General features: G+C 44.5%; 1 protein-coding gene across 2 annotated transcripts in view; it reads right to left on the reverse strand.

The window, feature by feature from the left end:
- sppl3 (signal peptide peptidase 3) overlaps positions 1 to 12,191 on the reverse strand; it is a 48,556-nt gene extending 36,365 nt beyond the window's left edge. For both annotated transcript variants that reach the window (XM_061263422.1, XM_061263421.1), the window contains exon 1: positions 11,688 to 12,191. In XM_061263422.1, coding sequence (XP_061119406.1) covers positions 11,688 to 11,713 — 26 coding nt within the window. In that variant the 5' untranslated portion in view covers positions 11,714 to 12,191. The remainder of the gene's footprint in view (positions 1 to 11,687) is intronic.
- Positions 12,192 to 16,614: the final 4,423 nt, after the last annotated feature.

The following is a 16,614-nucleotide window of genomic DNA, read 5'->3' on the forward strand; positions in this document are numbered from 1 at the left end:
TCATAAGCCTGTAGCAGAGGAACTGAAAACCTGCCCTGGAGGCCTGTAGTTCTGCCACTTTGCAGTCCTCCCTCGATTTGACCTGTGACCCCAAGTGAGGGCCACCTCTGGCCAATGACAGACATTAACCAATCAGCAGCAGGAATCCCGATCCCCAGAATCCCTGTTACGGAGTGCAAAGAAGCAAAGACAGTGGAGAGGGAGGAGACGAGACGAGACGCTCAACATTCACAAACTGTCGTCCTTCGGGGCACGTGCCGAACGTACACGGAGGAGACCAAACGGTCTTAAAATACGAGTCTGCATATTCCAGCAGAGCACAGGTGCCCAGGAAATCAGCCCCGCTCAAAAGCCATCGAGCCAAACTGTCTGTAATACGAAGTAATCACCGCTACGAATCATCAACCGGTTCACGAGCACCTTCAGGAGGCACGACAAATATTAAACAGATCATGAGTTGTTTCACCAACGAAATAATCCCATTCATTACCGACTTCCTCAGGGCTATAAAATGTAGCAGTTCTTGCAGGCAGAAAAGGCACTTCCCGGTTTTTTTTTTTACCCCCCAACCAGCTAGTCTAATACCCTGGGCTGTTATCTTCCAAACGACTACGGTAATTGCTAATTAGCCCGGTAGAGTCCCCATTACTTCAGATTTCCATTTAGCCGAACTTTAAATACCGACATGGAGCCGGCCTGTTTTTCACACCATGACTGGGTTTACTTTTAAAAAATTATTATTATTATTATTTTTTTATAACCCTTTCAGTCTCAAGCCCAGTAAGAATTGGCTCCATCCAAATCTAAAGAGGGTTTGCACTTTGGTTGAGAAAATAGAGGAAATTGGGTCAGTGTACCTGGACATCGCTCTTTAAAAAAACGTGAGTGAAGTGAGAACACCGTTGGGCCAGTTCTTCTCAGACTGAGCGTGGTCTATAACAGCATGCAGCACTGGGCCTTCAAAAGAAATCACTCAATTATGCACCAAATGAAAAATCCCACGCGCATATTGTTGGTCTGCCGTTAGAGAGCCGCTCTGTGTTCCCTACTGATCCGTGAAGAAAAAAATAATAATAATAATCGCAATTTTGGCAGAAGTATGCATATTTTATATAACTGCCATTTTTCAGAGATGTTTGCAAAACAATTTCCCACATGGCATGATGCGTGTTTTTGCATAATTCTCGGATGACGTTACTTAATGTTAACACAGAGCGCTGACCACTGGAGTCGAAGGGAGAATTGGGCTCTTGCTCTTTGTGAGCGTTTTGTGGGCGTTTTGTGGGCGTTTTGTGGGCGTTTTAGATCCCAAAAACCAGGAAGGGAACACTGATGAGGGTGGGCCTTTAACATTAGCCATTTTACTAAAAACCACTTCGTAAATCAAACATTTGCTAAATTCTGAAAGGGTACGAGACAGACAGCCCCAGAGCACCAGGAGGCCTCACTGCGCAGCTCACCTGCGTCTTTCTGCTCATGCTAATGCTAATGCTAATGCTGCCCTGACAACGCCTCACTGTTGGCTGCTACAGCAACTTTGGGCAACCTCTGAAGGTCCGTGGCGGGATTAAAACGCTTTTCTACCAGAAGGCAGCCGAGAAACGGTGTTTGGCGATTTAATGTTCAGCGCTAATACAATTTATATAACGTTTTTTTTTTTTTTTAATTTTTTTTTTTATACATTATGAAACTATTTCTTACTTTACATTCTCCCGGATTTTCTACAGCATTTTCGCTGCTTTGGGTATTACGCCGAAGCTCCAGGACCAACCAAAGCCACTCATTCTTATTCACCCTGCCTACTGCTGTTTGTGTTCGAGGGAGAGACGAAAAAGGAATCAGAGAAAAAGGAAAAAGAATATTAAACCAGACCACAAATTATTGATACACACTGACGCAACACAAAGCACACTGGCTGCACGCGAAGGGCTGGAGCCCATCGGAAAAATCTCTCCTGCACTCTAAACAGGGTTCCAATAGGGTTGCCATCTCCTGCACTCTAAACAGGGTTCCAATAGGGTTGCCATCTCCTGCACTCTAAACAGGGTTCCAATAGGGTTGCCATCTCCTGCACTCTAAACAGGGTTCCAATAGGGTTGCCATCTCCTGCACTCTAAACAGGGTTCCAATAGGGTTGCCATCTCCTGCACTCTAAACAGGGTTCCAATAGGGTTGCCATCTCCTGCACTCTAAACAGGGTTCCAATAGGGTTGCCATCTCCTGCACTCTAAACAGGGTTCCAATAGGGTTACCATCTAGTTAAAGGGTTCTTTGTCGGGAAAAATGGTTCTTTGTCCGGGAGTTCAGACTTCACACTACGACAGGGGGTTCCATACAGAACCACAAAAAAAGGGTTCCCTTATGGAATCAAGCCAAAGAACCCTTTTTTTCCTTCTTATCTTGCTCCACCCCCTTTTCCTCCCATTACATTACATTACATTATTGGCATTTGGCAGATGCTCTTATCCAGATTGACGTACAGTTGATTAGACTAAGTAGGAGACAATCCTCCCCTGGAGCAATGCAGGGTTAAGGGCCTTGCTCAAGGGCCCAACGGCTGTGAAACACACCCGCCTTCGCACAGAGAAGCCTGGGCCCTGTTCTGAAGCATGCGTTGCCTCTGCTTGTTTTTGTAATACGATCAAAAGAAGAGAATTCACATGCAACTTACTGGGAGGACCGCGAGCACACGACTGACCAGTAGGGGGCAGTAGTGTGCATCGCAGAAAGCACACGGACCAAGTGCCTGTTACATCAGCCACTGACTATCCATAGTCCTTGTGAAACCGCAGAATTCTCGCTTATGTCAGCCATCAGGAGCCAGAGATTGTGAGGTCGGGCTAGAACGAAATAACTTGGGGGGGGGAAAATCGGCACATGGGGGGACGTTAGCTGAAGAAAAAACTCCTATACTGGAGCCAACCACAGTGGCACTAGAGAGCACCGTCTCTCAGCATCACCAGGAAATGAACTCCCGAGAAGAAGCCCGGTTTCGGGTGCTTGGCGGAGGAGGTCATCACGGAGGTCTGAATCCCCCCGTCCCTCTCTGTGCGACACTAATAACAGTGTGGCCCTCAGAGCTGAATCCAACCGCACACATTCAGCATTGGCACAGATCCGACAGGGAGAAGAAAGAGAATCTGACTGGCCAACAACCGACGGATGATGTCCCTGCACTCACTGTTTCTGGCTGGCCCCGCCTACTATAGTTTTGGAAAAATGGGTTCTGGTGTGGGTAGAGTAGGTGTGTCCATCTCATTTGCATAGAGTATTCTCTAACCAATCAAGAGCCGGCAGTGATGCGTGCAGTACTGATCCAGAACAGCTGGCTTTCCGACTTCAACGAACGCGAGCAGTCAGAATGTAAACCGAGGCGTCGGCCATTAGAGATCTGATTGACAGCTATGAGACTGACATCACGACTGTGGCCCAGAGCGGACTGGAGCAGTCCGAGCTCAGAGCAGAACAGGCTGATGTTTCCACATCTCTATCTTCTCTATCTTCTCTATCTTCTCTATCTTCTCTATCTTCTCTATCTTCTCTATCTTCTCCCTCAGAGTCAAAAGAGTGCTTACAGCTCTGCTCCCCCGGCTGCTGAGCACCTGGTACCGGTCAGTATTCAGCCCTTCTTCTTGTAGCCCTGCCATCAACACTGAGTGCAGCCTCACTACAGGTAGTGCATCGCCCTTCTTCCTGTAGCCCTGCCATCAACACTGAGTGCAGCCTCACTACAGGTAGTGCATCGCCCTTCTTCCTGTAGCCCAGCCATCAACACTGAGTGCAGCCTCACTACAGGTAGTGCATCGCCCTTCTTCCTGTAGCCCAGCCATCAACACTGAGTGCAGCCTCACTACAGGTAGTGCATCGCCCTTCTTCCTGTAGCCCTGCCATCAACACTGAGTGCAGCCTCACTACAGGTAGTGCATCGCCCTTCTTCCTGTAGCCCAGCCATCAACACTGAGTGCAGCCTCACTACAGGTAGCGCGTCAAAGGGGACAGGGCGTCCAAAGTCCAAAAAACAGGGAACCCGTCCAAGCTGAGCGAGTGCAGACTTCTCAAGCCGGAATAGCATCTTTATGATTACGAATAACTTTGTCATGGCGTCATCTCCAAATGACGGGCATAAGACTTTCTAGAAATACAGGTACATCACGCTAAGTCTGTCAGTAATTCTTTTTCAGGTTACCTTGCAGGCATCAGACTCATCAGGCCCTTTTTAAACCTTTAAGGTCCAGTAACCCCCACCAATTAGAGTGAAACCAATTTAAGTTTCGGACAACGTGTGACATTTTTTTGTGAATGGCAAATGGACACACACACACACACACACACACACACACACACACCCATGGTGACTGGCTGCCAGCCAAGGCACCAGCCAGCTCGTTGGGAGTAATTGGAGGTTAGGCGTCTTGCTCAGGGACACACCCAGGGCGGGGGATTCCGAATGCCAGACGACCGCTCTTACCTTCTGATTTCATGTCACACGACACCTTTCCCTCCCTACCTTTCCCTCCCTACCTCACCAGCATGATTAGCCTCATAAATGTAGAATCTCTCCCCACCTTCAAGCGCAAACTGAAGACGCACCTCTTCAAGCAGCACCTCTCCCCGTCCCTCCCTACCTCCCTGTGAACCTTAATTGTTGTCTTTGTGATTTACGTTGCGTTTCGGTATTTTTTAGTTGGCTAGGTAAGCAGTATTTGGATAGTTAAGTTTGGTCACTTTTGCTTTGTTTATTTGTTGTTAAAAAATTTTTTTTTAAAACACCAAAAAATCTTTGTTTTTATCTTTGTTGTACGGGTAGCAATTGAAATTGTACTTCCCTCTAGGGTCTTTCAGCGAACTTATCCCTGGTTATGGGTATGCACTTTGTTGTACGTCGCTCTGGATAAGAGCGTCTGCCAAATGCCAATAATGTAATGTAATGTAATGTAAATGCCATAGACTATAATGACACTTGTAAAGTTATATATAGATATTGTTGTGTTGTATTGTATTAGCTATTGTATTGTGTACTCGGGGTATTCTAGCTGCTAACCGTGGTATGCTAGCTTGTAAGTTGATGTACAGTACTGTGCAAAAGTCTTAGGCACCTGTATAACATTCTGTACAGATAAGATTCTTTCAAAAAGAATTCAATGAAAGGTCCTAAATAAACGTACTATACATTTTACATTACATTTTAGTCATTTGGCTGAATAGTTAAAAACAGAATCAAATCAATATTTTTTGTGACCACCCATCACTTCTCTGAGATAGCCAACGCTGTCCTGCAGTTCTATAAGACAATCAGCAGGGAGGTTGTTCCAAGCATGTTGGAGAACGTAAAAAGTAGTCAATTGCTTCCAGTTATGTTACTTTATTTAATTAAACACAAAAATGTCTGTAAAATGTAATCTTTTGAAAAATGAATATTTGGAAATCTCAAATGTGTTCTTTCATACTAATACACAAAAAGATTAACATATATATAATAAAGTCTAGGGTGCCTAAGACTTCTGCACAGTACTGTACTCTTCAAGGGTTCTGAATGCATCTGTATGTCATCTGTCAAGCTAGGACTGTCCTCTTCAGACTTCTTCTTGTGTTCAATCGGCACTTCATTGTACGTCGCTCAGGATAAGAGCGTCAGCTAAATGCCATTAATGTAATGTCATGTAATGGGGTCCCAGTCATCTACCTTAGCCACGAGGCTGCAGGCTGCCCCCATGTCCCAGGACACCTTTTCCGAGGTTACATTACATTACATTATATGTCATTTGGATGATGCTTTTATCCAACGTGATTTACAGTTGATTAGACTAAGCAGGAGACAAACCTCCCCTGGAGCAATGCAGAGTTAAGGGCCTTGCTCTTATTGTGGCTACACCGGGGATCGAACCACGGACCTTGCAGGTCCCAGTCACGACCCTACAGGGTCATGTACCTTAACCACTACGCTACAGGGTCATGTACCTTAACCGCTACGCTACAGGCTGCCCACTCTTCTCAGACGGTCTCCGTGTGCGCGTGTCTCTGCGGCCCGTGGCTGGAAGAGCTTGCGGTGCCTGGACGCTTTCAGCCGGCGGGCTGAATCGCTGCAGCCCGGATAAACTGGCACATGAGCTGCACTTCCTCTCTCTCTCAGAATCAGTCCGTTCTGAGGGAAAACGACACGGCGCCCGCAACGCTCCCAAGCCGGCGCTGTCACGGGGAGCTCACCAAATTATTATTATTATTATTTTTTTTTCCTCACAGATTTGAAACCTGTGGCAATCTGCTGAAACTTCCGAAAAACTCCAGCGTGAATTCAATATCAAAACGATCTGAGCTAAAACCTCCTCCCTCTCAAGTGCGTCAAAATAAGCTTTTAGCCACACTTGATTCACAGAGGGAGGTGCGCGCAATACCTTTCTGACACAGCTTAAAAGCTTAGAAAGAACGGATAGGCCAACTGACATTGCACTCACACACCAACGGCGATTGGCTGCCATGCAACGCACCAACCAGCTCGTCAGGAGCATTTGGGGGTTAGGTGTCTTGCTCAGGGACACTTAGACACAGCCAGGGTGGGATCGAACTGGCAACCCTCCGACTGCCAGGCGACTGCTCTTCTGGCCTGAGCAAATGTCACAGAGGGGCCATACTGAACTAAAGGCATCATGCTAATAGCTAACGATGGCAACCAGACACTTTCTACCAGAAATTCGCAAGGGATCATTCTCCCACGAGTTCAACAGGAAATTCAGCAGGACGACTTGGTGATTTTTACCGAAGTTTGGCGAATGGCGTTGAGACAAAATCGCACATTCATACCCCAAGCGTGGGTGTAGGTTTAAAGCGGGAACGGAATTTTAAGCAATTTCGGTGTCTGCCCAGAGTACATGAAAGGCCGTGACATTCACAAGCCAAAACAAAACATTTTGATTGGACCGAAACCCTACTGGTTGGGAAAGAAGACCACAGCCACAGCCATTCCAGGCCTATTGAGAAAAGGTCAAAGTCACAAATACAGCGAGCACAGAGAAAGCCCCAGACCTGGATATACGACCACTTTTAGCCTAGAAATGATGCCAAAGACATGGTGGCTAAACCTATACAACTAAACGACAACAAAAAACTTTATTGCAAATAGCTACTTTATCTGTAATGCCAATCATGCTTATTTGTTGACAAATTATGTAAATTAAAATGTCCTTTGCACTGAACAAAAAAAAAATAATACCACCAAAGGATAATACCACCTTTTGAATGATTACGCCATCCACATGGTGAAATTAGTATCATATCTTTGGAGTCGATTTTCTCAAAAACTGATTTTGGACGATATTACAGGACATTTTCTTAGTGCATAGTCATAGACAGTTGCAAACCCCTACCCCATATCCAGGAGAGGCAATTATTTTCTTATAAGCTTTTGTAAGCTTTATGGGCGTACAGCATGAATCTCATTGTTAGATCCTGAACTTTCATCATTTTTCTTTGTTGAAAAATTGTAGAAAAATGACTCTTGGGTACTGGTGATAAAAACAAATGGCTCAAAACAATTTCAAAACATGTTTTATTTCAAATGTGAGAGAATTATAACAATATCTTGCTTGGTTAAGATTAGGCTATCGTCGGCGACAAAAACGTTTGCATTTATAGTTTGTATTTTCTTCAATGATCAGGCATTTTCGGTGGCACGTAACCTTAAAGCATAAAGATTTGATCTTTCGGCATTAAAAGGTTAAGTGAGTAAATAGCTTTTAATTTGTGTTGTCAAAATCCATAAAACATATCCAATCCTGAAATGGAAACGGCTAGCTTCGGGAGGGAAAGGGAGAGATGTTTTTGAGGTCACAATAGTTTTCCCCACTGTCTAGAGGATGTGATAATGGCCTGAAGGAAGATTTATTTTGCTTCGCAAAAAAAAAAAAAAGCCGATTCCAACAAAAGCAGCGTACTATTGGCCACATACACCGAAAACCGCCCTGAGCACTCCGGTTCCTGACATTATACCCAAAAAAACAAAGCAAAGCAGGAAGCAGCTCAGACGTCACCTGATCACTTCCGAGCGTGAGAGTCTCAGAGCCAAGCATGATGACATCATGAACACGGAACATGGAAATGTGTAATATTCCACAGATCGGAACATATACACTCAAAGAGCACTCTTTTTTTCTTTCTTTTTTTTCTTTTTTCTGACGTATTGGTCTTCTGCAGCAGTAGCCTATCCACTTAGAGGTTTGACATGTCGTGTGTTCAGAGATGCACTTCTGCACACCACTGTGTATTTGCTTATCCGTCACCTACCTGTCAGCTTTGACCAGTCTGGCCCTTCTCCTCTGACCTCACTAACAATGCATTTTTTTTTCCAGCAGAACTGCTGCTAACTGGATGTTTTTTTTGTTTTTATCACCATTCTTTGCAAACCCTAGAGACTGTTGTGCGTGAAAATCAGCGGAGATCAGCAGTTTCTGAGATACTCAAAGCACCCTCTCTGGCACCAACAATCATTCCATGGTCAATTCACTTAGATCACATTTCTTCCCCATTCTGACATTTGGTCTGAACAACAGCTGAACCTCTAGACAACATATGCATGCTTTTATGTATTTAGTTGTTGCCACATGATTGGCTGATTAAATATTTGCATTAACAAGCTGTTGTAAAGGACTACCTAATAATGTGGTCACTGACTATGCTATTGCTATTACTAGTACAACAGTTTTAGAGCGTCAAAATGGCTACATTACAGTTCCAAAAATATAGATTTATTAATGTCGTTTTTTGGATTTGACAGCGTATTTAGATCGTTTCAGGAGGGGAGGCTAGACTTAAACTGCATAAGTGTTGCTGTAATTAGCTTGACGGAGAGAAAAGGCTAAATCCTGCGTTCTGAATTCGTAACGGCAGTGAGAAGTGCAGCAGTGTCTCACAGATTCCGCTGGAACTGATAAGGAAAACGTGTTCACACGTGTTTCAATGTCGGAAACACCGACGGTATCAATTCTGAACCGGAGCTGCCGCTCAGACCGGCAGTAGGCCAGAAAGCATAACTGCAGAGACCCAAAACAACGATACACACGCGCACACACACGTTAGCTATTTATTTAGGTCCACATTTACAAAAATACATTAGAACGGCCCACATATATTTCAGTTGCATTCTGATGTCCTTCCCTTGAGTTACTGAGAGCATACCAGTAGGGATCCAGCAACAAAAAAAAAAAAAACCGCAGAATAAATATTTGCATCTCAATTGCACCAGCAAGGAGCATTATTGGTACAAGAAACATCTTCGCCATATACAGCGACCGCCTATAACGGAGGCCAGCCCGATTAATCAAAAGACCTCTGACCACTAGCCTGTGGACATGGGCCCTAAACTTCCAAATATAAAAACTAGGAGCTGCCACTTACAGCCTATTTCTGTTTAATGGTTGCGCGCACACACACACGCACACACACACACGCACGCACGCACACACGCACACACACACACCGATAACCACTTGTTCGCTCCTGACGCCCTTATTTACGACTGTCATTTTATTGAGCATGGCTACCACAGGTGCAGGGCAGAGAGGAAAAAGAAGGAGAAAGCAGTATAAAATGAAGGCCGCGGTTTGCATACGCCGCGACCCTCCTCACCCCTCGTTGAGCGGCAACCCCCCCCCCCCATAACCGTGAAGCCAAAGTGGCCTCTCCACATATTAAACACTACAGCCATGTGCAATTATCGGTTCCCTCTCCGACTAAGCGGCTTGGCGAAATGGCTGTTATTGAGAGCTTGTGCGCCACTGACACCTGATAACGGGCTTTGCAAACCAAACTTACGGGGGGTGGGGGGGGGGGGGGGGTTGTGTCGTTTTCCTGGATAATGTCTACTTTCCCAATGCTGTCAAACAGTCTTCGAAGAATGAAAGTTTTTTTTTTTGGTTTGTTTGTTTCACCCACCAAAATGAAAAACTGTCTGCATTATAAACGCGGCAGACGCACGCAGGCAGAAACGCAACTCAGTCATGTCTCCTCGCCCCCCGCCCCCCCTCGCCCCCCCCAAGTTATGCATCCATTTAGGTTTTCCTGGAATGTCAGAAAGCTACAAATTATGCACTTGGCCCCATAATCAAAACTGAACACTTGCACACAGAGACACAACAAACGGCACAATTTCATAGTCTAGTCATTGCCGCTGCAGCATTGGTGAGATACAAAGGCAATGACATGTACGAGGTTTCGCCGCAGAGGCTTGTGGACAAAACCCGCTCTCATTTCTGACTTAAAGAAATGTGTCATGGCTGTAATGTGGCAGGGCTGTCTTCGGCGTTTGACTTATGCTATTCGACTGGAAGAGTGTCTTCATGACATCTTTACATAATTGAGATCACCGAACCAAACTGGATTGAATCGCTCACACTGATGGTGTTTTTTTTTTGGGGGGGGGGGGGGGGTTTTACAGTCCAAAAGGTTTCCTGTTGGCGTGCTAATTTTATTTCAAAATCTCAAATGAATTAATGGCCGTTACATTCCAATGAGCATGCATTACCGCTTCGACCACGGTAAATACAGATCTAATATAGGCTAGCTAACATTAGCCAACACAAAGTATGCTGGGTGGCCAAAAAGCGAGTGCAACCTAACAATTCTGCATTCTCAACTGCCAGTTAAATCTAACCATATCGTTTTTATGATGATAATTTGTGTGTGGAAAAAATATGCGACAAAATATAAACCTATGCATATGAGAAAAAAAGAAATTTTTCTATATAATGATAACGTAACCTAAAGGATCAACATACCTGGGCACCGTTTAGCTAACGTCAGCTACAGCTAACGTTAGTTTCCAACACTTGGTAGCAAACTACAATAGCTGGTTATCGTAACTAAAAACAACAGCACACATTTTAATGCAGATAACGCTAGCTAGCTACCCAATAACTAGCTTTGCCATGGCATGAAAACTGATAGGTAGCAAAGAAGCTAATGTAATGAGCATATTCGTTTCACATGGGAGACTAACGATATCTTGCAGTTAGGCATAAAAATGGATATCGTTACATAAATATAAATTGGTGCCAAAAAATCAAACATAGACAATGACGTTACAGTATAGCCTAGCTAACTAGGTAAATTAGCTACTAACTACCTGTGCATATTATGCTAACTAACGTTAAATTGCAATTGATTCTACCATATCAGAATGTACAGCAACCTAACTAGCTAACGTTAGCTCGCTATGCAGCTAACGTTACATTTCATTCAGATAAGAATAGGCGACATAATCTTAATCGAACTCTGAGATACATTTCGTTGTAGCTTCTAATGCTACAAACGTGTTCCTTGCGATGCACTGCTACCATTGCTAGCTGCTAAACAGCTAGACTAGCTGGTTAGCAAACCTCTCTTTGTTTATTGCAGCCACAGTTGCTAGCCCATAGCTACGTCGTCGGATAGCGAAGTAGCTTGCTTGCTTGCTCGCTCACTCACTCACTCCTCATTGCTAATCAACAGCTAACCCATTTAGCTGCACTTTCCGGCCAAGTAAGGGTCAACTACGGGAAAATAATGTATCGCTGTTGACAATGCAATGTTAGCGCACATTAAAAACGCGACCATCGTGAAAAATGGAATAAAACGATCGCGATGATTATCTCAGCTGACCAGCTCTCGACATCATAGCAGTGTCCCTAGTTAACACAGGTCGCACTATGCGCACTCACCATGAAGAGTAGCTCTGCTCCGCCATGTCGCTGACAATAGAGGGGAACCGCGGCTGCAGCACTGATTCGGGGTCCCTGTTTCAAACCAGTGGACAGGATGCAGGGATATCCCGTTTTTAATTAAAGAATCGGCTTCTTAACACTCGCTGTTTGATAACAACATGGCGGTGTTTCTCTCGCATTCAGCAAGATAGCTAGCAGGCTAGCTACAGAAATGACAATGATGGCTAGCTAGCTAGAAAGCTAGCCAGCTAATAACAAAGCACTCCGGAAAAAGATCAAATTTTCCTCGGTTTCGGGAGCGTCCTGCTGTATGTGTGCCCTCCAAGCAGGCCCCGGTAAAGCTGGTTCCTAGTTTCGCTGTAAATCCATTTTCATTTGTGTTTCTCGGTCTAAATGTAAATATTCCTGTATCGTATTCCCTCGGCTGTAGTAGAAATCGCGCAGATAGCTTTGTTTTCAATGGCCAGACAGAGACGGGAGCGCGCAATATCGCCCTTGCTGGTGATGTGTGTGAACGAGAGACTTTAGAGAACGCGCACGCAGTCAATGGCGACGTCCTCGTTCGCGTCGTGAGAGTTCTTGCATGCATGAACTGTAGCCAATGGCCAAATATTTTAACTTCACGCTTAGTAGTAGGCTACAGTTGATAAATCTATTTCCGAAATTGGCCTGATTTAAACAACGTATCTTCGATAGTTTAGGTTCTGTTCGAATGCATGGATGAAGCATAATGTTTAGATTACTTAGATTTATTTTTTTATGCACAGCATTTTATGGGCTACTCCGTTTCAAAGACAGAGAACAGGCAGAGAGAGGCCAGGGACCCCAGGGAGACTCCGTCTGGAATTACCGTTAATCTGCAAGAAGCTGTTGTTCTTAGAGATTATTCACAGTCTGTTCCTCCTACCAGGGCCTCGCCTCGGATTAAGGGAAAGGGGGCTCTCTCCCAGGTTCCGCAGCAGGAGCGAATCACAGGCTGCCTCTTATTCACATCGCTCCGGGTCCACCAATCAAGAGCAGGAATACGACCTGAGAAACAGTGACAGCTTGGAGTGAAACCCATACGTTCCACTTACTGGGGATGACAGTGGAGTCGCTTAATTCGTTCTGAATGTCGAGACTGAGAATACCACAGAATTTAGCTAATTAACTTCACAGGTAGCCTACAGTTTTGCTGAATAGGCCTAGGAGCAGGGCAACTGGAAGGGCTTCTTCCTGAGTCTTAAAGTCATTGTAAAAAGTCATTCCGTAGCCTGCAAACAGTAAATACAATAAATTAATGTTATTTCGCAAATACTTTTTGCCCAAAGCTACTACTAAGCAGGAGACAATCTCCCCCTGGAGCAATTTGGAGTTAAGGGCCTTTCTGTTGGGCCCAACAAAATTAATCACTCTGATATATCACACCCGCCTGGTTAGGTAATCCTTGCCAGTAATTGTTGACTTTAAAGTTATAATACAGTTCAATCCAATTCAATTCAATTCAACTAGAAAGCTGTCTCTTTGATAGTAGGCCAGAAAATTCCCCTGGTTGTCTCTTTAATAGTAGGCCAGATTAGGTCCCTGGTTGTCTCTTTGATTGTAGGCCAGAAAAGGCCCCTGGTTGTCTCTTTGATAGTAGGCCAGAAAATGCCCCTGGTCGTCTCTTTGATAGTAGGCCAGAATGGGCCCTCGGTTGTCTTTGATAGTAGGCCAGAATGGGCCCTCGGTTGTCTCTGATAGTAGGCCAGAATGGGCCCCTGATTGTCTCTTTGATAGTAGGCCAGAATGGGCCCCTGGTTGTCTCTGATAGTAGGCCAGAATGGGCCCCTGGTTGTCTCTGATAGTAGGCCAGAATGGCCCCTGGGTGTCTCTGATAGTAGGCCAGAATGGGCCCCCGGTTGTCTCTTTGATAGTAGGCCAGAATGGGCCCCCGATTGTCTCTTTGATAGTAGGCCAGAATGGGCCCCCGGTTGTCTCTTTGATAGTAGGCCAGAATGGGCCCCCGGTTGTCTCTTTGATAGTAGGCCAGAATGGGCCCTCGGTTGTCTTTGATAGTAGGCCAGAATGGGCCCCTGGTTGTTTCTCTGATAGTAGGCCAGAATGGTCCCTGGTTGTCTTTGATAGTAGGCCAGAATGGGCCCCTGGTTGTCCCTTTGATAGTAGGCCAGAATGGGCCCTCGGTTGTCTTTGATAGTAGGCCAGAATGGGCCTCTGGTTGTCTCTGATAGTAGGCCAGAATGGCCCCTGTTTGTCTCTGATAGTAGGCCAGAATGGCCCCTGGTTGTCTCTGATAGTAGGCCAGAATGGGCCCCTGTTTGTCTCTGATAGTAGGCCAGAATGGGCCCCTGTTTGTCTCTGATAGTAGGCCAGAATGGCCCCTGTTTGTCTCTGATAGTAGGCCAGAATGGCCCCTGGTTGTCTCTGATAGTAGGCCAGAATGGGCCCCTGGTTGTACAGAGTATGCACACAGCACGCCTCAGCAGACGCATTAATCTGTCTACTATTTTTAAAAAATCAAAAGTCAACGCATATACATCTCTAAGAATTTAAATCTATTTAACTTAATCAATGTCTGTTTTCTTTTTACCTTGGGAAGGAATCCTACAGGCAACCTTGGTCAAAATGTACTGATCTATTGCACAATTTTTCTCCTTGTAAACTTCCATGAGATATTTGTAGAAGAAGAAGAGGTTTGTGGAGTACTTTTATTACATGGTGCACAAATAGGTGTACAGTAATAGGTGTCCATGTAAGATTACATAAGCAAGCTAAAAAACAAGTATTTAAACATGATTGGTAAATTATTACACATTGCATTACAATGCATTTTGCAACTGAGGTACTTTAAAAGAAGTTCAGAATATTTACAAATCTATTTGTTTAATCATATATTCTGTTTAATTAAAATATAGCCCACTGAAACAAACATCTCAGTAATAGGTACACTTTGCAAAACATTTAAAAATATATATATTATTAAATTTTTGTCTTGATATCACTGTTGTGTGTAAATATTATCAGAACAGTCCAATTTAATAAAAATTAAATATGTCAATATACTCGTGCACCATACTTGGAACGTCCAAATAACATTCATAATATAAAGTTTTATCTTCAACATATTTTTGTTAGTATGCAGTTTTAGTAAATAAATTCACGAGTAATACAAATGACTTAAAATAAAAAAAGTTTGGTTTCATTGATTTGGATAAGTAACAAATTCAGTAAAACTTTAGTTACATTTTCACTCTTCCCAACCATTTAGTGTCTTGCTGCAACATATGGTGATGTCTATTAATATTTCTGTTTTTGGAACAGTTTGACCCTCTTTTTCTCTTTAGAAAATGCTTTGCACACATATTTGAACATTTCCCAGGTGCTGAGCACATGCAGTAGACTTGTCAGCGTTCTGTACATCACATTAACAGGTTTAACAGGGCAAACAACATTTATACCTGCAAATGTTCTAGCCTGTATTGGCTGTCGCCAGAGACCCAAACAGGTTTATATGAAATGTTGCTGGATTGCTGGCTGGCTCATCCTGTTAAGGCCCTGCTCTAGTGCATGGATGGGCCCCATGGTCTGGTATCTGTTAAGGCTCTGTTCTAGTGCATGGATGGGCCCCATGGTCTGGTATCTGTTAAGGCTCTGTTCTAGTGCATGGATGTGCCCCATGGTCTGGTACTGTTAAGGCTCTGTTCTAGTGCATGGATGGGCCCCATGGTCTGGTATCTGTTAAGGCTCTGTTCTAGTGCATGGATGGGCCCCATGGTCTGGTATCTGTTAAGGCTCTGTTCTAGTGCATGGATGGGCCCCATGGTCTGGTATCTGTTAAGGCTCTGTTCTAGTGCATGGATGGGCCCCATGGTCTGGTATCTGTTAAGGCTCTGTTCTAGTGCATGGATGGGGCCCCTGGTCTGGTATCTGTTAAGGCTCTGTTCTAGTGCATGGATGGGCCCCATGGCCTGGTATCTGTTAAGGCTCTGTTCTAGTGCATGGATGGGCCCCATGGCCTGGTATCTGTTAAGGCCCTATTCCAGTGCGTGGATAGTGAGAGGCCATGCAGTTTCTCATCGACAGGAACTGATTGAAAGTCTGCCCAGCTTACACGCATATCCATAAACTCCGACTGGTGCCGAAACTGAAAAATAGGCAGAGTAAAGAAGAAGAGGCTCACACTGTATTTGAATTTAAAGGTGCAATAGCTACGATTTTTATGTTAAAACATTGTTACAAGACCACTGTAGTAAATCCCCTCCTATCATTGAAATAGGCCTGTGCTTATAGCCCTTAAATTTGGGTTTTAAAATATACAGTTAACAGCCCGACACCGTTAGAAATGACCTATTGTACCTTTAATAACACAAAACGGTAACATTTTCGAGCCTAATGTCTCTTCATGAGACAAATTCCCACCTGGCCCACGTTCACAGGAAGCGGCTCAGAGTTTAGCCTTGATCACTGGCGGCCATTTTGTGTCCACCTTTCTGCACTTCCCCCGACTCAATCCACTCCTTCCTCTTGTTGTGACCGATGTCTGCAGACGGGTGAAAAAGGTTTCTTTACGCTCAGAAAATACCTAATCTTCCGCTGGTGCTCAGCTTGGTCTATTTTGCTGGCTGCTCTTGTTTTTTTCTGTAGCCATTTTACCGTCTTTCTCATTCTTTCACACATGACTCTGTCACAAAAGCCTAACGGGAAATGTCTCGCCGAACACAACAGTACATTGTGGGTTGTTTATTTTTCATTAGTTGACGGCGGTTCCTCTGGCTTATGAAACCAATGCAGCCACAGAGCAGGAAGTGGTGACTAAGTTCCCTGCTTTAACCCATCCTACGGGCTCCTGTCTACCACAGCAACATTGTTTTTGTCTGTGGTCATTACATTACATCAGTTATTTATCTGACACTTTTATCCAAAGCGACTTACAGTTGATTAGACT

This window comes from Conger conger, chromosome 12 (assembly GCF_963514075.1).
Source record: "Conger conger chromosome 12, fConCon1.1, whole genome shotgun sequence".
Lineage (NCBI taxonomy): Eukaryota > Metazoa > Chordata > Actinopteri > Anguilliformes > Congridae > Conger > Conger conger.